This window comes from Salvelinus sp. IW2-2015, linkage group LG22, assembly GCF_002910315.2.
Source record: "Salvelinus sp. IW2-2015 linkage group LG22, ASM291031v2, whole genome shotgun sequence".
NCBI lineage: Eukaryota > Metazoa > Chordata > Actinopteri > Salmoniformes > Salmonidae > Salvelinus > Salvelinus sp. IW2-2015.
Genome location: NC_036862.1, coordinates 23,741,653 through 23,768,065, shown reverse-complemented (window position 1 = coordinate 23,768,065; position 26,413 = coordinate 23,741,653). Strand labels below are relative to the sequence as shown.

Below are 26,413 nucleotides of genomic sequence, written 5' to 3'. Positions count from 1 at the left end.
TTTTCAACTTTTTCTAACTCCTGATTTATTGCTACCTCAATTCTCCATAAACTGTTTTCACAATCATTACAAATTATTTAACTCAGTTTTGACTAAAGTAATCTGACATGAAATAGCGACCCAAACAAAGAACATCGATTTCAAATTTCTTGTCCCTTATTAATTTCTAATTTGGTTGATATTAAAGAAAAGTGGACATTGTATTACATACAATAGGCATACTATACAGTGTTTATCAATTATCTGGTACATTATGTACAATACAAGAAAAGACCATTCCTTCTTATTTGACAGAATTTATAAAATGGCATATTCATATACCAACAACAAAGGCAGTAACTATGTAATAACAGCACAAATATAAATTGTTATTTTTTACATAATGATTGGGAAATAAGTTTTTTTTCTCACAAAAAATTGTGTGTCAGTGGTACCACACAAGGTAAATGAAGAGGATTGTTCTGACAAATTGGCAACACTGCAGGCAAAATACTAACATGAATCATGTTCACATTTCTTCCCAAAAAATCTGCTTCGAAATCATCTTGGATACCAGACAGTGATGCACCTTTTTTTGCACGACAGTTTAACCACATTTTGGTGGAAAATGCATTGAAAGTATATGGAGCGTTACCTTTTTCACTGTGACCGGTGATCAGTTTAACCACCTATTGTTTACCACTACATCACTGATACTAGAGTGGGTGACAGAGAGATAGTAAGGAGCAGGCCAATAACATTGATTTCCTCTGTCTGGAGCACTTACCATCCCAGCCTGTTTGGAGGCTTTCCAGAGTAGGATCAAACTAGTGTATGCGTCCCAAATAGCACCCTTTTCCCTATATAGTGCACTATTTTTGATCAGGGCCCATAAGTAGTGCACTATGTAGAGAARAGGGTGCCATTTGGGATGCATKAAGGGTTCTAATTAAGCACATCATATCAAACTGGCTCATGCCTACGACACACACACAGCTGAAGAGACAATATTGACTCTTAATGTGTCTCTCACACCTGTACCATGCTGTTAGTGGCACTTATACATACAAAATCTTAAACAATCTTTGAACTCTTGAGGGTTGAAAGGTCTATGTGACTTGAAATGCATTTACAATAGTCAACCGTCTTAAAGAAAATGTCACTGTTCATGTGTTGTCTAAAAGTACCTTACTATGATACTAAACACACAATCTGTTATTGTGAATGAAAAACTTTCTAAACCAATTGATAAGGACTAATCCTAAAAGCACACAGATAACGTGCTCAAGATTTGAAGTGCCGTACTCGCTTGCTTCATTTGACTGACAAGTCAGTTAGTAGGCTCACACGGTAGTGGCAGTCCTAAACGAGCAGCCTTCCTTCTTTACACACATTGTTTTATCTACCTCAATACTGGGTAAATAAAGCTACCAAACCAGTTAGACATCCTCGAACTGTGTGTTTTATTATGCTAACCTCACTGTTGAGAGAGGACAAAACTTTACAGCAGGACAGCTCCCCAATTCCTGCAATCTCACTCCAATACTTTTGGTATTGGCTAGCTACCAGCTACATAAGCTCAGGAAGCTAAATAGAATTGTTTTGCATTTGTTCCATAAATTGTGCCATTAATAAAGCCCCACCATTTACATAATACTGTATGAAAAACATAATATTTAAAAAATATAAACTGACTAGAGACAGGGCAACTGAAACTAAGATGTGCAGGAGTCCTCCAACAGCTTAGTAAACGACAGGCCACTGGAAGAGGTTATTCAGAGGAGGCTAGCAGTCCTTCACCTTGTGCCACTGTTTCTCTCCTGACAGCTACTGAAGGGGTGGACGGTGGTGGGATGGTTTTCAGAGCTGTATCATCTGGGGACTGGCTCCTCAAGCAAAGCTGAGAAAGAGAAAGAGTAATCAGAAGCCATCAACGTATCACTTACATTAGCACTAAAGACAGGCAAGAATATACCATCTTACACAATGCATGCATGTGTACAGTTACATACTATAAGGGGCCTGAGTCTTGTAAAAGGTTTCAGGACAGGTATTGAATTATTTCACTCTTGTATTTTASATATCGATACACCCACATTTTCATCTTGATTACTTCACTTAGACACAATGCAGTAGGTGTGGTGACACAATAATGTTTCTAATGCCCACACACTGCCATTGTCTACCATGCATTTAGTCATACTGTATCTGGATTAATGTACTACTCATACATTGATAAAATAACAAAACCAAAGGAAGTCAAATGTGGGTGAAATGACCTGTGGGAGGGCACTCTGGCTGCTGTGTTTGCATTCCAGGTCACTACCACATAGCCAGGTCAGAGTTACACTGCAACAGGACTTGGGTCTCTTCCAAAGATTAGAGACGTCTCTCTTACTTACTGACGAGATTTTTAAGTGCAATTTAATCTTTCCTAAATCTGCATCTATTTGTAATGGGAGGGTTGCTTTAGTTTATTCCATGCYTCATTTTAATAGATATTGGTTATGTCACAATTGGCACCCTATTCCCAATATAGTGCAGTACTTTTGATCAAAGCCCATTGGGTTCTGGTCAATAGTAGTGCACTACAAAGGGAATAGGGTGCCATTTGGGAAACCATCATTGTTTTAAAGCAGAGGAATTGCTGGCTTGTCCTCTATTCCTGATGAGGYACCATTCATCACAGGCTGGATAATACATTATCTTATTGAGGTTGGGGAACTATTCACATTACATGAAGATCCATAAACTGCATGCAACAACCTGAAATCAATAATTATGAATGTACAGTGTAAGGTAATAGTGAAATGTGATTAAATTATTACTGGTGTAAATAGAGACATACAACCTAATCAACCCTCTGCCTGGTTTAGTAGACATGGCACAGAGGATGCCTATTATCAGATACACTGGTTTGTTACATTCAGGTTTATAGAAAGAGCTAACCCCAGCTCATCTCCCCAATGACTAACGAGCTAAGCATGACAGGGAGGCAGGCCCCTGTTGTTCATTTTATTGCTTGTGGAGAGCAAGGCACAACTGATTGCCTCAACCACCGTTAATGAGCCTCTGTTACTACAGACCCTGAGGCGATGGAGACACAAAAAGCCAAACATGGGGCTTGGTGTTCACTTCTGATTTGACTGACTGGGAGAAAGCCACGGGAAAATCTGCATTGTGGGGTTAGCTAATTACCAAGCTATTAACAAATAGGCTCTTTCAGACCTTCTGTTCTACAAGGAAAAAACATGGATCTCTGTCAGCCACATCTAAAGAAGCTTGTTTCAAGTTTTACCTTACTTTCATCCCAGTGATTGCTGTTTGACTTCACCACATACAGTATGTGCTACTGGCAATTTCACATAATTTTCTTTWAAAAAAAGGTAGTAGGTAAAATATTACGTTTCACTGCCAGCAGAGTGTTGCCATGACAACATGCCACTGACGTCACCGTGAACGGGTGACTCTCGTCGAGCTGTACTSCCTTCGGTATCCCAGAATCCTCCTCTTTTCTTCCGAGGCGGCCACGGGCCCCCTTTCCCCAGGTATACACCTCCCCTTCTACACCAAGATAGAGAGAACAGAATAGTTACATTCTTCAGCACACCCCAGGATTCATGAATCTGCACAATCCTTAACAGACAGCCCTCTCTTCTCCTCCCATCTATCCCATCCCTCTCCTCTCCTCTCCTGACTGCACAATGGCTCTATCTATCCCTGGGAGAGCAGATCTGATCAAAGACAGCCCTGAACAATGAGGTGACTGTGCCTGCCAACTCCCTATGGGACGTCGAGCTGATCATTGACACATTCTGACATGTATTGTGTCATTCTCCACAACTCTACCCTTTGGAAAATGTCTAACAGACCTCTGTTACAACATAWTAAGGACCTTAAAGCAGTCGCTGAAAGCACAATTACAAAAGACATTACAGAAACAGATTGGTACAGTGTTCAATTAGCTCTTCTAATAAAGTGCGTTATRTAAGTTTACTGAGGACATCACGTTTCTCCAATATTTTATATAAACTGAAAATGTCTGCTTAAAGCATCTTCCCTGATTGCCAATGCCTCTTACTCACCTGATCCAATTGCCAGAGTGAATGCATCCCCACAGGCTGCCATGGTGATGCCCTGAAGGCCCGGCACCGGGTATGGCACACGACTGGTCCGGCGGGAGCTACAGCCCAGCTGACCATGCTGGTTACTGCCAAATGTGAAACACTGACCCTTCTCTGGACACATGGAACAGGGGGATTAAATGTGTGAAGATTGTTATTGTGTATTGTCACAGGACACATAGAAGCACATTCATCCTATAGTAGATAATGGTATTACAATACAGTTACATGTTTTACTGTGTAAGCATGACACATGGATGTCACGTCCTTGCAGCTTATAGGAACTTTGGGTTTCTAGTTACGATGGGTTCAGGAACTGCATGGTGACATGTCAGGCATACGAGGTGAAGACAAAATATAATTTCACCTGTGACAGCAACAGAGTGGGCTGTTCCAATGTCAATGTAAACAACCTTGTCCACATTCAGAGGTGCTGATTGGACAGGACTGAATAAGTAGACTTCTTCAATCTGGTCACAGGGGGCTGGCTCCTCTGCAGCATTAATCTTATCCAACCCCAMCTTGTTGAACCTAACCAAGCACATTTATAGGAATCGCAATTGTTTTCATGGCAGCACATGTATAGGCTTAAATGTAATTGATAAAGGTGCTGCATTTACACAGGCAGCCTAATTCTGATCTTTTGCCCAATTATTGGCATGCAAAAGATCTGATTGGTCCAAACCCAATTATTGGAAAACTATCAAAAGTGGGCTGCCTGTGTAAACACAGCCATATAAGAAAAATCCAATCTCCTACTCTGGCCATTTAATTAAAGGAAGTTTGAATCGTATCAAAAGGGAAACATTGATAACTTAAAAGTAAAGTAGATCCAGTTGACCTTATCAGCTAAAGTGTGTTTTATACAATATCACACTACAAAATTGTAAGGAGAAAAGTTAAGAAATGCTGTGTCATGTTCTGTAAGAATTAATTGAAGGGGAGTTTCTTGTTCTGTGTTCAAGGCAGATAAATATTCCGTATGGAGTGAGTAAGAGAGAGAGAGGGCAGGAAGTAGCTAAACCACATGTGTCTGGGCAATGCGATCTCTTATTGTGTATAAGAGATCATACAATAAGTTTTGTAGTGATTCCTATGTTGTTGATGTGAAGAATATTTCTTGGTCTATGGTGTGTAATGGCGAGCAACCAGACGCAGCACTTGACACATTCATGAAATTGCTTATCCCAGTTACTAATAAGGATGCACCAATTAAGAAAATGAATGTAAAAACTGTTAAATCCCCATGGATTGATGAGGAATTGAACAATTGTATGGTTGAGAGGGAAGGGGCAAAAGAGATGGCAAATAGGTCTGGCTGTACAACCGATTGGCAAACGTACTGCAAATTGAGGAATCATGTGACTAAAAACTCAATAAAAAGAAGGAAACTACACTATGAAACAAAGATAAATGACAAAGAATGATAGTAAAAAAGTAGCGAAGCACTTTAAATTAAATGGGAAAAAGGCAAACTCCACATCATTCATTGAATCAGATGGCTCATTCATCACAAAACCCGCTGATATTGCCCACTACTTGATTTTTTTCATTGGCAAGATTAGCAAACTTAGGCATGACATGCCAGCAACAAACGCTGACACTACACATCCAAGTATATATGTGACCAAATTATGAAAGACAAGCATTGTAATTTTGAATTCCGTAAAGTAAGTATGGAAGAGGTGAAAAAAATTGTCTATCAACAATGATAGACAACTTAGGTCTGACAACTTGGGTCTGACAACTTGGATGGAAAATTACAGAGGATAATAGTGGACGATATTGCCACTCCTATTTGGCATATCTTCAATTTAAGCCTACTASAAAGTGTATGCCCTCGGGTCTGGAGGGAAGCAAAAGCTATTCCCCTACCTAAGAATAGTAAAGCCCCCTTTACTGGCTCAAATAGCCAACCAATCAGCCTGTTACCAACCAAAAAATGGTGTTTGACCAGATACAATGCTATTTTACAATAAACAAATTGACAGWKTTTCAGCACACTGATACAAATGACTGGCTGAGGGAAATGGATGATAAAAAGATTGTGTGGCTTGTTTTGTTAGACTTCAGTGCGGCTTTTGACATTATCGATCATAGTCTGTTGCTGGAAAAACGTATGTGTTATGGCTTTACACCCCCTACTATATTGTGGATAAAAAATTACCTGTCTAACAGAAGACAGAGGGTGTTATTTAATGGAAGCCTCGCCAKTAAAATCCAGGTAGAATCAGGAATTCCACAGGGCAGATGTCTAGGCCCCCTTCTTTTTTTTACTAACGACGTGCTTTGAGTAAAGCCAGTGTGTCTATGTAGTCGGATGACTCAACACTATACACGTCAGCTACCACAGTGACTGAAATTACTTCAACACTTAACAAAGAGCTGCAGTTAGTTTCAGAATGGGTGGCAAGGAATAAGTTAGTCCTAAACATTTCAAAAACTAAAAGCATTGTATTTGAGACAAATCATTCAAATCATGTAATGAATCAAGTTGAGGAGACTAAACTGCTTGGAGTAACCCTGGATTGTAAACAGTCATGGTCAAAACATATTGATACAACAGTAGCTAGGATGGGGAGAAGTCTATAATAAAGCGCTGCTCTGCATTCTTAATAACAGCACTATCAACAAGGCAGGTCCTACATGCCCTAGTTTTGTTGCACCTGGACTAGTGTTCAGTCGTGTGGTCAAGTGCCACAAAGAGGGACTTAGGAAAATTGCAATTGGCTTAGAACAAGGCAGCACGGCTGGCCCTTGGATGTACAAAGAGAGCTAACATTAATAATATGCATGTCAATCTGTCCTGGCTCAAAGTGGAGGAGAGATTAACTTCATCACTACTTGTGTTTGTCAGAGGTATTGACATGTTGAATGCACAAGCTGTCTGAACAATCTGCAAGGCGCCGACAGAGATGGCCGCCTCGCTTCGCGTTCCTAGGAAACTATGCAGTATTTKGTTTTTTTATGTATTATTTCTTACATTGTTACCCCAGGAAATCTTAAGTTTCATTACATACAGCCGGGAGGAACTATTAGATATAACAGCAACATCAACTCACCAACATTACGACCAGGAATARGACTTTCCCGAAGTGGATCCTCTGTTTGGTCCACAACCCAGGACAATGGATCGGATCCCAGCCGGCGACCCAAAACAACGCCGCCGCAGAAGGGGCAGACGGAGCGGTCTGGTCAGGTTCCGTAGACGGGCACATCGCGCACCGCTCCCGAGTATACTACTCGCCAATGTCCAGTCTCTTGACAACAAGGTAGACGAAATCCGAGCAAGGGTAGCATTCCAGAGAGACATCAGAGACATCAGAGACTAACGTTCTTTGTTTCACGGAAACATGGCTCACTCGAGACACGCTATCTGAGTCGGTACAGCCACCTGGTTTCTTCACGCATCGCGCCGACAGAAACAAACATCTCTCTGGTAAGAAGAAGGGCGGGGTTGTATGCCTTATGACTAACGAGACGTGGTGATCATAACAACATACAGGAACTCAAGTCCTTTTGTTCACCTGAACTAGAATTCCTTACAATCAAATGCCGACCGCATTATCTACCAAGAGAATTCCCTTCGATTATAATCACATTAAACCCCAAGCAGACACATCGACGGCCCTGAAAMAACTTCATTGGACTCTATGTAAACTGGAAACCACATATCCTTAGGCTGCATTTATTATAGCTGGGGGCTAATCTGAAAACAAGGCTCCCTWAATGTTATCAGCATATCGAATGCGTGACCCGGGCTGGCAAAACCCTGGATCATTGTTCTTCTAACTTCCGCGACGCATACAAAGCCCTCCCCCGCCCTACTTTCGGAAAATCTGACCACGYCTCCATTTTGTTTCTCCCAGCCTATAGACAGAAACTAAAACAGGAAACGCCCATGCTCAGGTCTGTTCAACGCTGGTCCGACCAATCGGATTCCAAGCTTCAAGATTGCTTCGATCACGTGGACTGAGATATGTTCCGCATAGCGTCGGAAAATAACATGAATACGCTGATTTGGTGAGCGAGTTTATTAGCAAGTGCATCGGTGATGTTGCACCCACAGCYACTATTAAAACCTTCCCCAACCAGAAACCTTGGAATGATGGCAGCATTCGCGCAAAACTGAAGGCGCGAACCACGGTTTTAATCAGGGCAAGGCGACCGGAAACATGACCGAATACAAAGAGTGTAGCTATTCCCTCCGCAAGGCAATCAAACAAGCTAAGCGTCAATATAGAGACAAAGTAGAGTCACAATTCAATGGCTCAGACACAAGAGGTACAGTGGGGCAAAAAAGTATTTAGTCAGCCACCAATTGTGCAAGTTCTCCCACTTAAAAAGATGAGAGAGGCCTGTAATTTTCATCATAGGTACACTTCAACTATGACAGACAAAATGAGGGGAAAAAATCCAGAAAATCACATTGTAGGATTTTTTATGAATTTATTTGCAAATTATGGTGGAAAATAAGTATTTGGTCAATAACAAAAGTTTCTCAATACTTTGTTATATACCCTTTGTTGGCAATGACAGAGGTCAAACAATTTCTGTAAGTCTTCACAAGGTATTCACACACTGTTGCTGGTATTTTGGCCCATTCCTCCATGCAGATATACTCTAGAGCAGTGATGTTTTGCGGCTGTTGCTGGGCAAAACGGACTTTCAACTCCCTCCAAAGATTTTCTATGGGGTTGAGATCTGGAGACTGGCTAGGCCACTCCAGGACCTTGAAATGCTTCTTACGAAGCCACTCCTTCGTTGCCCGGGCGGTGTGTTTGGGATCATTGTCATGCTGAAAGACCCAGCCACGTTTCATCTTCAATGCCCTTGCTGATGGATAAGAGATTTTAACTCAAAATCTCACGATACATGGCCCCATTCATTCTTTCCTTTACACGGATCAGTCGTCCTGGTCTTTGCAGAAAAACAGCCCAAAGCATGATGTTTCCACCCTGCATGCTTCACAGTAGGTATGGCGTTCTTTGGATGCAACTCAGCATTCTTTGTCCTCCAAACACGACGAGTTGAGTTTTACAAAAAAGTTAAATTTGTGGTTTCATCTGACCATATGACATCTCCCAATCTTTTCTGGATCATCCAAAATGCTCTCTAGCAAACTTCAGAAAGGCCTGGACATGTACTGGCTTAAAGCAGGGGGACACGCGTCTGGCACTGCAGGATTTGAGTCCTGGCGGCGTAGTGTGTACTGATGGTAGGCTTGTTTACTTTGGTCCCAGCTCTCTGCAGGTCATTCACTAGGTCCCCGTGTGTTCTGGGATTTTTGCTCACCGTTCTGGTGACCATTTTGACCCCACGGGGTGAGATCTTGCGTGGAGACCCAGATCGAGGGAGATTATCAGTGGTCTTGTATGTCTTCCATTTCCTAATAATTGCTCCCACAGTTTGATTTCTTCAAACCAGCTGCTTACCTATTGCAGATTCAGTCTTCCCAGCCTGGTTGCAGGTCTACAATTTTGTTTCTGGTGTCCTTTGACAGCTCTTTGGTCTTGGATAGTGGAGTTTGGAGTGTGACTGTTTGAGGTTGTGGACAGGTGTCTTTTATACTGATAACAAGTTCAAACAGGTGCCATTAATACAGGTAACGAGGTGGAGGACAGAGGAGCCTCTAAAGAAGAAGTTACAGTCTGTGAGAGCCAGAAATCTTGCTTGTTTGTAGGTGACCAAATACTTATTTTCCACCATAAATTTGCAAATAAATTCATAAAAAATCCTACAATGTGATTTTCTGGATTTTTTTCCCTCGTTTTGTCTGTCATAGTTGAAGTGTACCTATGATGAAATTACAGGCCTCTCTCATCTTTTTAAGTGGGAGAACTTGACAAATTGGTGGCTGACTAAATACTTTTTTGCCCCACTGTATGTGGCAGGGTCTACCCTAGTCAATGCACGACTACAAAAAGAAAAACTAGGGCACCGATCGCGCGACCAACGATGTCTGTGCTCCCAGACATAACTATAACAACTTCTGTTGCTCGCTTTGTTTAGAGACAAAACCAGTGCCACTTTGGACAACGGCCCGCTAACAAACACCTGCGGGCCTCCTTAATGTTAGCGAATGTGAATGAAGACACATTTAAACGTGCCGCCAGACGGCAAATCAACCAGCCACATCCTCAGAGCATGCACAGACCAGCTGGCTGCTGGTGTTTACCGGACAGTATTGCAATCAAATCCTTATCCGTCTGCTGGTTTTCCCATATGCTTCAAGCAGGGCCACCAAATTGTTTCCTGTTCCAAGAAAGCTAAGGTAACTGAGCTAATGACTTATCGGCCGTAGCACTCACTTCCGTCATCATGAAGTGCTTTGAGAGACTAGTCAAGGACCAGTGGATGCACCATCCACCTGGACCTGACACCTAAGACCCACTGCCCAACTTTGCTTACCGCCCCAATAGGTCCACAACACGAGCAACCGCACAAGTCACACTGCCCTAACCCCATTCTGGACAAGAGAAATACCTATGTAAGAATGCTGTTCCTCGACTAGACAGCTAAGCAAGTTTAACACCAATAGTGACTCCTCTCAACTCGTCAATAAGCTCGAAATGACCCTGGGTCTCGACCCCGCCCTGTGCAACTGGGTCCTGGACTTCCTGACGGGCCGCCCCCAGGTGGTGAGGGTTGGAAACAACATCTCCACCCCGCTGATCCTCAACACTGGGGCCCCACAAGGGTGCGTTCTCAGCCCTCTCCTGTACTCCCTGTTCACCCATGACTGTGTGGCCATGCAGGCCTCCAACTCAATCATCAAGTTTGCAGACAACACTACAGTGGTAGGCTTGATTACCAACAACGACGAGATGGTCTACAGGGAGGTGAGAGCCCTCGGAGTGTAGTGTCAGGAAAATAACCTCACACTCAATGTCAACAAAACAAAGGAGATGATCGTGGACTTCAGGAAACAGCAGAGGGAGCAGCCCCCTATCCACATCGATGGGACAGTAATGGAGAAGGTGGAAAGTTAAGTTCCTCGGCATACACATCACGAACAAACTGAAATGGTTCACCCACACAGACAGCGTGTTGAAGAAGGTGCAGCAGCGCCTCTTCAACCTCAGGAGGCTGAAGAAATTCAGCTTGTCACCAAAAACTCAAACTTTTACAGATGCACAATCGAGAGCATCCTYTCGGGCTGTATCACCACTTGGTATGGCAACTGCTRTGCCCACAACCGTAAGGCTCTCCAGAGGGTAGTGAGATCTGCACAATGCATCACCGGGGGCAAACTACCTGCCCTCCAGGAGACCTGCACCACCCGATGTCAAAGGACGGACAAAAAGATCATCAAGGACAACCACCCYAGCCACTGCCTGTTCACCCCGCTATCATCCAGAAGGTGAGGTCATCTCTAGCCACTTTAATAATWAAAAATTGGATGTAATAAATGTATCACTAGCCACTTTAAATAATGTTTACATACCCTACATTAGTCATCTCATATGTACACTGTATATACTGTACTCGATACCATCTACTGCATCTTGCCTATGGTGTTCGGCCATCGCTCATCCATATATTTTTATGTACATATTCCTTTACACTTGTGTGTATAAGGTAATTGTTATGAAATTGTTAGATATTACTGCATGAAGCACAAGCATTTCGCTAWACTCGCATTGTCACGATCGTCGTAGTGAGGAGACCAAGGCGCAGCGTGATGATAATAAATCTTCTTTTTAATAACGAAGAAGACTGAACAAACTATACAAAATAACAAAACGAACGTGAACGCTAAATGACACGAGTGCAGACATGCAACATCATAGACAATAACCCACAAACCAAATTGGAAAATGGCAACCTAAATAGGATCCCCAATCAGAGACAACGATAAACAGCTGCCTCTGATTGGGAACCAATCTAGGCCACCATAGACCTACATATGCCTAGACTACACACACCRAGACATACAAAAACCCTAGACAATACAAAACAATCATATCCACCCTCATCACACCCTGACCAAAATAATACAGAAAACATAGAATATTAAGGTCAGGGCGTGACACGCATTAACATCTGCTAACCATGTGTATGTGACTTTTTTTTATTTTAATTGATCTGAACTAATAGCCCCCAGCTCGGACACCCATGCATACCCCACAAACCATGTCAGAGGTCTCTTCACAGTTCCCAAGTCCAGAACAGACTATGGGAGGCGCACAGTACTACATAAAGCCAAGACTACATGGAACTCTATTCCACATCAAGTAACTTGTGCCAGTAGTAAAATTCAATTTTTAAAAAACAGTTTAAAATACACCTTATGGAACAGTGGGGACTGTGAAGCAACACAAACACATGCATACAAAACACACGATAACATACGCATTATACACACAGATTTTGTGTTGTAGATATGTGTTAGTAGAGTAGAGGCTTGAGGGAACTCACTTAATATGTTGTGAGATCTGTTATGAATATATGTGTAATGAATACTCTGAGAAAAAGGTGTGGATTCACGCACAGAAGATGTTTATTAAGCCTTRGCAGAAGGCAGGAATCGTGGTCGCAGGCAATGGTCAAACACAGGTAGGCAAACAATACCTCACAACCATACAAACAGAAAGAACTGAAGAAAATAGGGAGCTGATGAGACCAGGTGAGAAACGAACAKCGGTGAAAACAATGAAAGACAGGGCTACGTTCCAGAACACAAAGAAAAAACACAAGGTTGACTAAGAAAAGAAAAGCAGAACCTTACCTGGTAAGGGCAGTGATGGGAGCGGCCGTAGAACTGAAGTTCCGAATGAACCGGCGATAGAAGTTGGAGAACCCAATGAAACGTTGGAGTTCCTTAACGGTGGTGGGTTTGGGCCAGTTACTGACGGCGGTGACCTTGTTCTCATCCATGCTGACCCTTCCAGGTGTCAGTACAAAGCCGAGGATGTTTACAGGGGTTACATGGAAGGCACTCTTGTCTTCACATAAAGGTTATGTTCAAGGAGCCTTTTGCACATGCTGTATATGTGTTCCTTCAGGTAGTAAATCAGGATGTCATCAATGTAGACGATGAGAAAGCGGTTGATCGTATCCTGGAAAACCTTGTTCATAAAGGATTGGAAGATGGCGGGGGCGTTCGTAAGGCCGTAGAGCACGACCAGGTATTCGTAGTGCCCTCTAGCGGTGATAAAGGTCGTCTTCCAGTCGTCGCCTTCACGTATACGGACAAGGTTATATGCACTTCGCAGGTCGACTTGTTCAAGGGTCGCTGGGATCAGAGGAAGAGGGAAACGGTTCTTGACCGTGCGTCATTCAGGGAACGATAATCAATACACGGATGGAGACCACCGTCCTTTTTTCCAACGAAGAAGAAGCTGGATGCAGCCGGGGAAGAAGGACGAATGAAACCGTTTGAGTGATTCATCAATGTAGTTCTCCGTTGCCTCATCAGATAGGGGGTAAACACGGCCCTTCGGTGGGGACACTCCAGGGAGTAAGTCAATAGCACAGTCTCCTGGGCGATGTGGTGGCAGAGTGGAGGCCTTGATTTTGCTGAAGACATTGCTGTACTGGGRGTATTCAGATGGTATGGTGGGTGGCACTGCCAAGGCAGAGTCCTCAATGGTGATGGCTCTGCAGGGTAGGCGGAGACAACTGGAGAAGCAGGTAAAAGACCAGGACAGTAGTTCAACTTGTTGCCACGAGATGGCAGGGTCGTGACGACAAAGCRAGGGGTGTCCGAGGATGAGTGGCTGTTTGGGGGATGAGAGTGCCATGAGTTGAATGGTTTCGGTGTGGAGGGTGACGCTCTGTGTCAGGTGCGTGATGAAGCCTGTGCCCAATGGCTCCCCGTCCAGGGTGTTAATCCTTAAGGGAGGGGTGACAGGTGTTAGATCAATGTCAAGCTCTTGTACTAGCTGGTGATCGATAAAATGGCCCAACTGCATGGGCTCAACTGCATGGGCTCTGGAAGACTCGGACGGGATGACGGAATCATGGAAAGAGAAGATTTCGGGTTTCTGGGTGGTAGAGTTCTTCGGCGGTCGGCGATGAGGTGGTCGATAGAGATACGAATATATTGATTTAAATCCTGAAGGTCACCTCTACAGGCCAGTTCCACCTGATGTTACCTGTTGAGCCCTCTTCGGTAGACAGTAAGTAAAGCAGCCTCATTACATCCACTCGTTGCAGCCATGGTGCGGAACTCGAGGACATACTCGGCAGCTGAATTGCGTCCTTGTTGAAGTTCTATGAGGAGGTCTCCTATAGGACGACCGGAGGGAGAGTGATTGAATACCTCTTTGAAGGTGTGGAAARGGGTCTCGGATCCGAGTTCTGTGCTGTTGGCAGTCCATATGGCCGTGGCCCAATCCAAGGCTTTGCCTGTGAGTAGAGACAACAAAATCCACCCTGCTCTTGTCATTGGCGAAGTTAGTGGGGTTGTGCTCAATGTATTTTCTGCATTTCATCAGAAATCCCTGACATTTCCCAGGTGAACCGTCATATTTTCCAGGCATGGGTATGAACGAAGGAGGGCTATGGGTTACGATACCTGGCATCGGAGGTGTAGGGATAGGCTGGAAGAGAAGATGGAACATTTCCTCCATAAGCTCCTCTTGCTGGGTTAGGCGCCGCTGTAGCTCCGCTGAATCCATTCCGTATTTAGGTGAGGTATTCTGTAATGAATACTCAGGGAGAAAAAGGTGCAGATTCACGCACAGAAGATGTTTATTAAGCCTTCGCAGAAGGCAGGAATCGTGGTCGCAGGCAATGGTCAAACAGGTAGGCAGTCAAAAACAAACAATACCTCACAACCATACAAACAGAAATAACTGAAGTAAATAGGGAGTTGAGACCAGGTGAGAAACGAACACAGTTGAAAACAATGAACAAAAATGAAAGACAGGGCTACGTTCCAAAACACAAAGAKACAGGGCTATGTTCAAGAACACAAAGAAAAAGAACACAAGGTTGACTAAAAAAAGAAAAGCAGAACCTTACAGTATGTCATGTTTTTAAAATGTATAACTGCGTTAATTTTGCTGGACCCCAGGAAGAGTAGCTGATGTGGATCCATAATAAATACAAATACACTTCCCTGCTATAGCACTCAGACCTGMATTCAAATACTATTTGAAATCTTTCAAATACTATGAGCGTTTGCTTTATCCTGTCTGTAGTGGCAGATAGGCAAGGTTTTCAGTTTTGAGAATATTATATTGCTCCATTAAACCAGGCAAACTCAATCAAGCACAGATCAAGTATTTTAAATTATTTTAAATAGTATTTGAACCCAGGTCTGATAGCACTGTGCTCATTCTCCTTACCCTTGCTGTAATAGAACCCTGCTTCCTGCCCACAAGGATTTCTGGTGGGTGGGTTAACTATCAGAGAGTGTTTGTCACTGTAAGATAATGCTGCCTCACTGGATATTGSCCCAGAAGATAATGTCATACACCACCTCTATACATCCATGCATTAGTTTAACACAACAAAGCATGTACATGAAGAGCTACAGTATGTCAGTGCTTAAGCAAGCAGGGTGTTGGTGCAGTGGAAATCAAGGGCATGTTTCACCTTTAATGTGAGCTCTGCTTTTTAGTGAGTTGTTAATGAAAAGGATCACTCACATTAATAGTAACCTTTGTGGAATGCCTGTGCAATTTCACAGCACTTTCATGCAAATGACTGATCATGTTAATTATGTTGTTAGTAGTCTATAAAAGAAGGTAACTTTACCTGTTGCTGCCACAGGCCAGAATGCTGTTCTGGGTGCTGATAACCATGGAGCAATCCACTCCACACAGCACTCTCTGGGCCTCAAACTTCCCTGGCACACACACCTGCTGGGGAGAGTTGTGGGAGTCCTGGGTGCCCAGCCCCAGGCGACCTGCCAGAGGGGGAAGAAAGCAGAACATTCTGTTAGAATGCCAAGCTCTCCCACAGACACTGCTGACATAAACCAAGAAACACAGAGAGACTGATGACCCCAAAAATAAACTTGCTCATTTACCATTGTCTCCTCTTCCCCAGGAGAATACTTCTCTGTCATTGGTCACAGCAAGCACATGGGAAGCACCACATGACACCTGGACCAGCTCGTATCCGAGTAAGGCCTCTACAATCTTGGGCTGGGCATTAATACATACAGAGAAATAATATAACGTTTTTTCACCGGAACGACTGACCACAATAATGTTTATAACAAACCTCAAAATCATTGACATTTACCTGTGTTACGTCATTAAAATTTCCATGTCCGAGACAGCCATTGCTTCCACTTCCAAATGTCATAATAATACCTCGGTCTGCAAATTGAAAATAAATAGAGGAGATTATAGGTACGATGAGTTGATGGGTGTGGTTATATCACAGTGTGGGCCAACCGTGTGAGTTTTAATCCCTAACAAGGGAATGCTAACTTGCTCCACCACGGTGATAAATGGTGATGAGGGAGCAGGAAATAGAGCTTGGGCTCAGAGGTTCTTTAATCCTGTGTCATCTGCTTTTGATATTAGACTAATGACAGCTCCCTCAAGACTATGACTAATGGTGTATCCCGGTTGGAGAAAGTGTACCTCCTAAACGCCAAGCCAGCAGTGTGGTGATTGCATTCTGTAGGGGAGAACAAACACTGATGAATGTTCTCTTGTCAGAAGTGCAGTGAAAGAGGTGATTACATCCACACGTTCAAATGCAGCTTCCATTCCTATGCTGCTCCAGTGCTTTATGATAGTACTATACTGCAGTGTGTGTGTGTGTGTGTCAGAGTGTGTGCTTAGCAGCAAAAACACACAGTGAATAAATATTGATTTCCTATAGTGAAGCTCCCCTACTGAGGCTGACCTGACACAGATGCTGTTGTCCCCAGCAGGAAACACAATGAGAGATGGTGTGCATCACAAATGGCACCATATTCTCTATTTATAAACTGGGTGGTTAGAGCCCTGACTGCTGATTGGCTGACAGCCATGTTATATACCACGGATATGACAAAACATTTATTTTTACTGCTCTAATTACGTTGATAACCAGTTTATAAGAGCAATAAGGCACCTCTGGGGTTTGTGGTATATGGCCAATATATAGCTAAGGGCTCCGCGATGCATTGTGCCTAAGAACAGCCCTTAGCCGTGGTATATTGGTCGTATACCACACCCCCTTGTGCCTTATTGCTTAAATAGTGCACTACTTWTGACCAGAGCCCTCCAAATTTGGGCACTATATATGGAATAGGGTGCCATTTGAGACATTATTATGGCCTGTACCTGTCATACAGGTGGTGAAGAGATCCCCACAGGACACAGACTTGATGGTGACTCCAGACTGGCCCTCCAGGAAGCGAGAGATGAACTGAGGCTGCATCTGTTCTACTGCACCAGGCAGAGTGGGCTCACCAGATCCTACTGACGGAGCCTGGCACAGCACCATTAGGACGTGGTTAGGAAATGTGTGAATACTGGTGATATTAAAGACTATCCAGATAAGACTCTCATATTGTTTTGAAAACAAATCCTTTATCTTATCATCCTTTAACCATTCTAATGCATAATCTGAAGATATTAAAGAGGCAGCTAGTAGCTTGTTGGTTAAGGTAAATATTGATATATGAAGCCATAACTGAGGTTGGCAAGCCTCATTCAGACAGAGAAGGGATAAGGGGATCAAGAAACCCAATCTGACCTCCCAGGTGATGAGTCGGCCTGACTTGGTMACGCCCATCTTCTGTGTGCGTCCCAGGGCCACCTGCAGCACCTCTGTGTTGAGCATGGGTAGACGCAGAGGCGCAGAGATGCCACTGCCCCATGTGTACACTGATGACAGGGGGAAGGAGTGCAACTTTCCTGTTCCCATCCGTCCATCTAGTACAGGACAGAACATTATACCAAAGGTGTTAATTATTACAGAACTGGTTCAATCATGGATGTGGGTGGAATGTCACTGACCTCTGAAGGACCTTGTGCCGGTCATTCGCCCTCCTTGTCTACCATGACCCCCTGACTGTACGGTGGACAGTGGTTTCTCAATTCTGGACCAGAAATAAAAATGTKTTTTGAATATTGTATACATACATTTCCATCAATGGTAATGTACATGTACAGTTGGAGTCGGAAGTTTACATACACTTAGGTTGGAGTCATTAAAACTCGTTTTTCAACCACTCCACAAATTTCTTGTTAACAAACTATAGTTTTGGCAAGTCAGTAAGGACATCTACTTTGTGCATGACACAAGTAATTTTTCCAACAATTGTTTACAGACAGATTATTTCACTGATATCACAATTCCAAGTGGGTCAGAAGTTTACATACACTAAGTTTGACTGTGCCTTTAACAGCTTGGAAAATTCCAGAAAATGATGTCATGGCTTTAGAAGCTTCTGATAGGCTAATTGACATATTTGAGTCAATTGGAGGTGTACCTGTGGATGTATTTCAAGGTCTACCTTCAAACTCAGTGCCTCTTTGCTTGACATCATGGAAAATCAAAAGAAATCAGCCAAGACCTCAGAAAAGAAATTGTAGACCCCACAAGTCTGGTTCATCTTTGGGAGCAATTTCCAAACGCTGAAGGTACCACGTTCGTCTGCACAAACAATAGTGCGCAAGTATTAACACCATGGGACCACGCAGCCGTCATACGCTTAGGAAGGAGATGCGTTCTGTCTCCTGGAGATGAACATACTTAGGTGCGAAAAGTGCGAATCAATCCCAGAACAGCAACAAAGGACCTTGTGAAATGCTGGAGGAAACAGGTACAAAAGTATCTATATCCGCAGTAAAACGAGTCCTATATTGACATAGCCTGAAAGGCCGCTCAGCAAGGAAGAAGCCACTGCTCCAAAACCGCCATAAAAAAAGCCAGACTATGGTTTGCAACTGCACATGGAAAAAGATCATCATTTTGTAGAAATGTCCTCTGGTCTGATGAAACAAAAATAGAACTGTTTGGCCATAATGACCATCCTTCTGTTTGGAGGAAAAAGGGGGAGGCTTGCAAGCCAAAGAATACCATCCAACCGTGAAGCACAGGGGTGGCAGCATCATGTTGTGGGGTGCTTTGCTGCAGGAGGGTCTGGTGCACTTCACAAAATTGATGGCATCATGAGGAGGAAAGTATGTGGATATATTGAAGCAACATCTCAAGACATCAGTCAGGAAGTTAAAGCTTGGTCGCAAATGGGTCTTCCAAATGGACAATGACCACAGGAATACTTCAAAGTTGTGGAAAAATGGCTTAAAGACAACAAAGTCAAGTATTGGAGTAGCCATCACAAAGCCGACCTCAATTCTATAGAAAACTTGTGGGCAGATCTGAAAAAGCGTGTGCGAGCAAAGAGGCCTACAAATCTGACTCAGTTACACCAGCTCTGTCAGGAGGAATGGGCCAAAATTCACCCAATTTATTGTGGGAAGCTTGTGGAAGGCTACTCGAAACATTTGACCCAAGTTAAACAATTTAAAGGAATGCTACCAAAACTAATTGAGTGTATATAAACTCTGACCCACGGAAGTGATGAAAGAAATAAAAGCTGAAATAAATCATTCTCTCTACTATTATTCTGACATTTCACATTCTTAAAATTAAGTAGTGATCCTATCTGACCTAAAACAGGGAATTTTACTGGGATTAAATGTCAGGAATTGTGGAAAACTGAGTTTAAATGTATTTGGCTAAGGTGTATGTAAACTTCTGACTTCAACTGTATGTATACATTAGATAAATGTTGTTTTCTTATGATGAGTCTGGTGACTAGAAGCTTCAGGCTTTGGTTTTGTCCAAAATGGCACCCTATTCCCTATATAGTGAAATGTATAGGGAATAGTGTTCCATTTGGGATACAAATTTTTGTGGCATTCATTACCTGCGCATTTTGACGTTGCCTATATCAGTGTAGAGGTTTAGCAGGGGTCTGATGCAAACAGGGTGGGCCATGATCTCATTGAGCTGTGGGCGTTTGGACGGGTCCAGATTGAGCATGTTCATGATGAGCTGCCTGAGTTCTGTACTGTACCGGTCTGAGATTGGGGCAAAGGTACCGCTCATGATCTTCAACACTAGGGCAGGTAGGTTCTGTAAAAGAATGAKGAGTGAGTAAGCCCAAGGAGAGGAGTTACATTTTCAAACTATGCTAATGTGTTGATTTGTTATGGGTTTACTTTTGGACCAGTAAACTTAGGCATCATCCCACAAATTGGAATACATTTTGCATGGAGATAGAAAGATAAAAGCTTCAAAGTAATGTGAGATATGATTAACTTGCAATGCTATTTCTGGATCTATTGACACATAATTCCAAAGTGCAAAAACAGGTTATGAAATTGGAATGACAATGTATGAAGTGTATTTGAAAAGAATGTGTACAGCAGCCTCGAAAGCTCTCTTGAGGCTGGCTAGCTCATATAGAACACAGCCCAGGGCCCAGATATCACTCTTCTGGTTGTAYGGCTTCCCCTCACACAGCTCCGGAGAGATGTAGCATGGGGTCCCCACCACCTGAATGGAAATAAAACAAAAACAAAAGATAAACTCTACTGCCAGTGCTGCCTATGACTATGCATTTCATCAGAGTACGCATTTGGCCATTACTATGTAGTCAGGTGACCAATGCTACGTCACGTCCACTCACAGTGTAGGCTTTGCTCTTGCTGACTAGGATTTTGGAGATTCCAAAGTCGCCTATTTTGACGATCATTTGATGCTTGTCAAGCAGAATGTTCTGGGTCTTCAGGTCGCGGTGTAGGATGAGCTTGTTGTGCACGTGGTACAGGGCCAGCAGAATTTGGACAAAGAAGTGCAGGATGGTGTCCTCATCCAGCAGGGAGTTACAGCGCTTCTGAATGTAGTCAGCTAGGGTTCCACCTACGGTAAGAAAGCAGGAAAATAATACAGCTACAGTAGAATAGATCATGCTCTCAGGCCACCCAGAGTTTTGTAACATAATGCAGTGCCCTTTATCATATATCTCCTGAAGCGCTACAACAGGGACTGACATCTGATGAGACTGAATAAGATCTCATGGGGAACATCTGACAAGCAAAACATATTTGACACCCTATGTTACAGTGTCAGACTTTCTATGTACCTGTTACGGATACAGGTATCCTGTGTGTGTGTATCCTGTGTGTTTCTTTTCTCTCATTCTCCCCTCACAGGTGGCAATCATCATTCCCCAATCAGTCACCAATCAGAAGACACACCTCCTCCTGTTTCCATTACCCAATCACATCCCCTTTCCCTTGGTTTAAAAACCCATTCAGTTGTTTTCTCTAGAGCTCAATCTCTCTGTCATGCAATCTCTCTGTAGAGCTCTTGTGTTTGCAACTACATGTCACTTTGTCCGTTACCCTGTGAGTTTTGGTTATGGTGTTTGACTGTTTGTTTGATGGTGGGAAAGGGGGTACCAAGATAAGTTGCCCATGGGCATACACTACCCGTAGGTAAACTTTGTCTAAATACACTAGTTAGAACTGGGCGGACCACCCTCTGTATTTTTGGTTAGTTAGCTAGCTGTTGTTGAAGCAGGTAGACTAGCTTAGGGGTGTTTTTGAATGCTTATTTCTTTCCTTGGGTCCAGCTCAGCCCCTTTTCCCGCTCCCCATTACCGTGTGTTTACAAATAAACCATGAGTGTTTGACGGTAGATTTTAAGTTGTCTGTGGTTATTTGTTCTCGCTGTTACTTTTTCACTGTTATAATTTGCATGAGTTATGTTACGGGTCTCGTTGCCATCCCCCCCTAGACTGTAGAGCCAAAGGGATTTGTAACAGTACCTTATGTGATATGGGGAGGTAATGTGATAGTACCTGGTGCATATTCCATAGCAATCATCAGAGCCTTGTCCTCCAGGAAGTTRTCATAGTACTCTATGATGTTAGGGTGGTTGAGCAGCTTCAGCACCTGGCACTCGTTCTGGGCAGCAAGGCGTTCATCACGGGACATCTGCTCTACTGGGATCTCCTTCAGGATCACAAAAGCCCCATCACTGCGCCGGTGACACAGGTGCACTATCCTGTCACACATGACATGGGAAAGTGGAGAATGAGTAGTGTGGGGAAGAGTTGGAAATGTGCATTCTGGTGTAGGCTATCCKCTTACAGTGGGCATATTTGCTTGTACACTTTTGAACATTATTGCCACTGATATTGGTGCTATGTAACGCATGTGGGCATTAGAAAAACATCTTAGAACTAGAGTTTTACCATTTATATAATGGGCAAATAACATAACACATTACATTTATGACTAAAAAGTAAACACAGTAGCTTTGCACTCATCGTGTACTAGTATTAAACTATTTTGATTAGGGCGACCATAGAAGTAGAATGAGCGCTTAATTCTAATTGTATGAAGGCGGGCCTTTTAATAACAGATGCGCGCGCCGTTCCGGTACTCGACTGAACCAATTTACATGCGTTCTGTATTTTGGCAAATAGACAAGCTGCGAAGTTTTTAACTTAAGTTTGACAGTAAGATAAATAAAACGTCACAAAAAAGTATAAATAAGGCTACCGTGCCTTAGCGATGTAGTTTCATCAAGAAGTTCAAAGTTAATAACTTTTGGTTTACCCAAAAGCTCCTCTTCCGACCACTTTGATTTTCTCATACTTCTCCATCTCCTCTGCTCAAGGCTGTAAAAAAAAAAAATCTAAAGTCGTCTCCAGGCAACACTTCCCCTGCTCCTACAGGGAAGAACTTGGGACAAAAAGCACGCGGATCTGAAAGCAAGCTTCTTCTGTTTTCCTTGGGCAATTTAATGGTTACTCAAAGGCTTTTTTGTTGTAGGGTATTATTGAATGCTCATTCAAATCATTTTACTAAATTAGATTTTGTCGTCAGTAATACTGTGTGTGTGTGTAAATGTGAGGGTTAATCTCCACACTATCTCTCCTGTTCTAGGTACGACTGCAGGTAACAGTGTCTAGACGGCATGTAATTATGGAGTGCCTTCCCCTCGGCTGAGATAAGCAGGCAGCTGCCAAGCTTGGCTCCTGTTCTTTCTGCTTCCATCTCTGCTCTAATGCGGGCAATAACAAACGCCTTGTCAGGTCTGTAATACATTGGCAAAACATCACAGCCTTCATCATTTGAAGCAGCCCATTTTCTGCTTATTCTCAGATACATCTTCCAACACCACATGCTGATCTAAACAATACATCACTGTACTTTGGCACTGGTGAAAATCATTGTAATCAGTGTCTGTTTACACTGTTTGTTGACCTTGCTGAACTCAAATGTGCACTCTCTCACACTACCTGGACCTGCTGGGTGACATATTTGACCTGCTGGGTGACATATTTCGTTTTGAGTTGTGTGCTATCACTGGGAGTGTTTGTGTGTCACTGGATGGATGGATGTCAATGTCCAGGAATGCACTATCTGAAGGTGTAGTGTAGGGTGCACACCGAAACTACAGACGTTAAATCACGTAGTACGTACCTGAGTGGGAAGATAAGAACAACTGAAACTGCTTGACTGGTTGTAAACCAATCTGTGGAGATCATCACTTTTAAGACACCTCCAAAAAGTGCCAGGAATCAATGGGTGGAAGTCAGAATCACATCCAAAATATGTTATTACCTAACATCCACTTTCCACTGCAGATTGTTTACTAGATGTGGAAACTAGAGGGTGGTTACATCTCAAATGGTACATCTTCCCTACATAGTGTACTACCTCTGACCAGGGGCCATATCTCTGGTCAATTTACATTTGTTTAATTTAACCTTTATTTAACTAGGCAAGTCAGTTAAGAACAAACTCTTATTACAATGACGGCCTACCCCGGCCAAACCTGGACGACGCTGGGCCAATTGTGCGCCGCACTATGGGACTCCCAATCACAGCCGGATGTGATACAGCCTGGATTTGAACCAGGGACTGTAGTGATAGCCTCTTGCACTAAGATGCAGTGCCTTAGACCTCTGTGCCACTCGGGAGTATGTAGGGAAAAGGGTGCCATTTAGAACTCAGCCAGTGCCTGTCTCGTTAGTGGTTCAGGTCTATAATGAGGTTGACTTGCTGACCCAGACAATGTGTGGTTTATCTACATCATTGTCTACATGATAGAGGTGCAGTGTTCTTATCTGCTGTGTTCATGGTGGTATGACTCTATTCACAGCAGTGAAGTGAGGGCTCTACTGAGTTGGTTTAGCTCTTATGTGTGTATTCATGGAGTGATGGGTTTCTGTTGATTTCAGTCAACAACATTGTTACAGCCTAAACACCTTTCTTTGTCAGTCTGTCAATAAAAGAAACCATCATTCATTAACAGGCAGAGAAATATGTGTCACGTTTGTTTCCATCAGCTCACCCGTGACTTAAAGTACAAACATAACAACCCTTTGTTCATTGGAACTCCATTTGGGAAATCAATTGACGTTCACTGAATACCTTTTATGTGGCATTCATTGATTTTAATGCGATCATTTAAATTTCTTCATTGATGTTAATACAGGCCTTCTTTCTGTACATCAAATAAAGAGAAATATGCACACACTATATTAGGCACAGACTACACAGGTTTTCCGTGGTAAATCTGGCAGTGTGTAATCTAGTTTCCCCCAGCTGTGCATTCGGATGAATCTTCCCCATCCTCCACTGAAACAGGTTTATTTGTGTTTGTCTATTAAAATGCACTAACGACCCTCAGAAATAAATGAACCCTTCGATTTTTCACTTGATTTGCTGTTCAAAATCTCCATTGTACTTTTTCTCTGTGACATTAGGGTTGCGTCCCAAATGACACGCTTTTCTCTACAATACTGCACTAATTTTGACCAGAACCCTATGGGTTAGTGCACTGTATAGGGAACAGGGTGCCATTTGGGACACACCCTAGAATCAATACAGCCCAAATGAGCACTGAACCAGGCACTAAGAATCCATTCAGCCGCACCACATGATATTGGGATTGGAACACCTACTTTGGACAGACACAAAGAGGTATTTCTTCCATTAGCCTCTACAAGAAAGCCAATCACAGCGCATTTCCACTGAGGATTTACCCCAGTGTTTTTTACCCAAAGGGCTCAGACTTTTCTGTTTCCATCTATGCGGGCACGCTCTGACTTGGGCCCAAAGTCAGGCCACTGGTACTTTTCAGCTGGTATTTACAGAACAATGGCTAACTGAAATTAAACACCTCACAAAGCAACATTCTTTGTGATGCAGAGGTTGTTGATTCTGCTCGCCAAGTCTTTAGTTTCACACTCCTGATGGAAACACATTTACACTATAGCTGACATTAACATAAAACACTGGTGACCCACTAGTGTGGGGGTAAGTCTACATGGAAAAGCACCAACATGATTTTGGTCCTTTTCTTTGCGAGTTTCAACAAAGGTAACCTATCTGCTTCTTTTAAGAATTCAGATTCATAAGATGGTATGCAAAATAGGTGTTATGTCACATCCTATGACAGAACCAGCCCTGGAGGAGGATGATAGACCTATCATGGGTGATGGACAGACATGCTGCCTTTTGACTGTAACACTAGTGTATACAACCTGATGTTATACTAGGGAAATTGTGTTTCCATACCTAGAGCTGACTTGTACAGAGCAGAATCAAAAACCTATGCATAAGCAAAACAGCTGCTTTGTGAGGTGTTAAAGTTTTTATTTTACCTTTATTTAACTAGGCAAGTCAGTTAAGAACAAATTCTTACTTACAATGTTTTTATTTATTTTATTTCACCTTTATTTAACCAGGTAGGCCAGTTGAGAACAAGTTCTCACTTACACCTGCGACCTGGCCAAGATAAAGCAAAGCAGTGCGACAAAAACAACAGTTACACGTCAACAAACGTACAGTCAATAACACAATAGAAAAATCTATCTACAGTGTGTGCAAATGTAGAAGAGTAGGGAGATAGGCAATAAATTGGCCCTAGAGGCAAAATAATTACAATTTAGCATTAACACTGGAGTGATAGATGTGCAGATGATGATGTGCAAGTAGAGATACTGGTGTGCAAAAGGGCAAGAAATAATATGGGAATGAGGTAGTTGGGAGTGCTATTTACAGATTCGCTGTACCTGTACACAGCCGTCGGTAAGCTGCTCTGACAGCTGATGCTTAAAGTTAGAGAGGGAGATATAAGTCTCCAGCTTCAGTGATTTTTGCAATTCGTTCCAGTCATTGGCAGCAGAGAACTGGAAGGAAAGGCTGCCAAAGTAAGTGTTGGCTTTGGGGATGACCAGTGAAATATACCTGCTGGAGCGCGTTCTACAGGTGGGTGTTGCTATGGTGACCAGTGACCTGAGATAAGGCGGGGCTTTACCTAGCAAAGACTTATAGATGACCTGGAGCCAGTGGGTTTGGCGGCGAATATGTAGT

At 43.0% G+C, this 26,413-nt stretch overlaps 1 protein-coding gene across 3 annotated transcripts; it reads right to left on the bottom strand.

Annotated features, from left to right (window-relative positions):
• Window positions 1-22,720, bottom strand: LOC111949561 (NIMA-related kinase 8). Of its 3 annotated transcripts, none has more exons than XM_023966845.1 (15): window positions 22,643-22,720; window positions 21,880-22,085; window positions 20,704-20,936; window positions 20,439-20,570; window positions 19,939-20,147; window positions 18,020-18,102; window positions 17,757-17,935; window positions 17,342-17,489; window positions 16,305-16,381; window positions 16,087-16,204; window positions 15,813-15,963; window positions 4,471-4,634; window positions 4,065-4,217; window positions 3,385-3,543; window positions 1-1,879 (listed from the first exon to the last, which is right to left on the bottom strand). In XM_023966845.1, exons 1-15 carry the CDS (start codon window positions 22,687-22,689, stop codon window positions 1,851-1,853), a joined length of 2,088 nt encoding a protein of 695 aa, XP_023822613.1. In that variant the 5' UTR covers window positions 22,690-22,720; the 3' UTR covers window positions 1-1,850. The 3 variants fall into 3 exon arrangements, with proteins under 3 accessions (XP_023822613.1, XP_070290247.1, XP_070290248.1); XM_070434146.1 differs by having other exon boundaries at window positions 21,880-22,080; window positions 22,586-22,714; XM_070434147.1 differs by having other exon boundaries at window positions 22,586-22,654.
• Window positions 22,721-26,413: the final 3,693 nt, after the last annotated feature.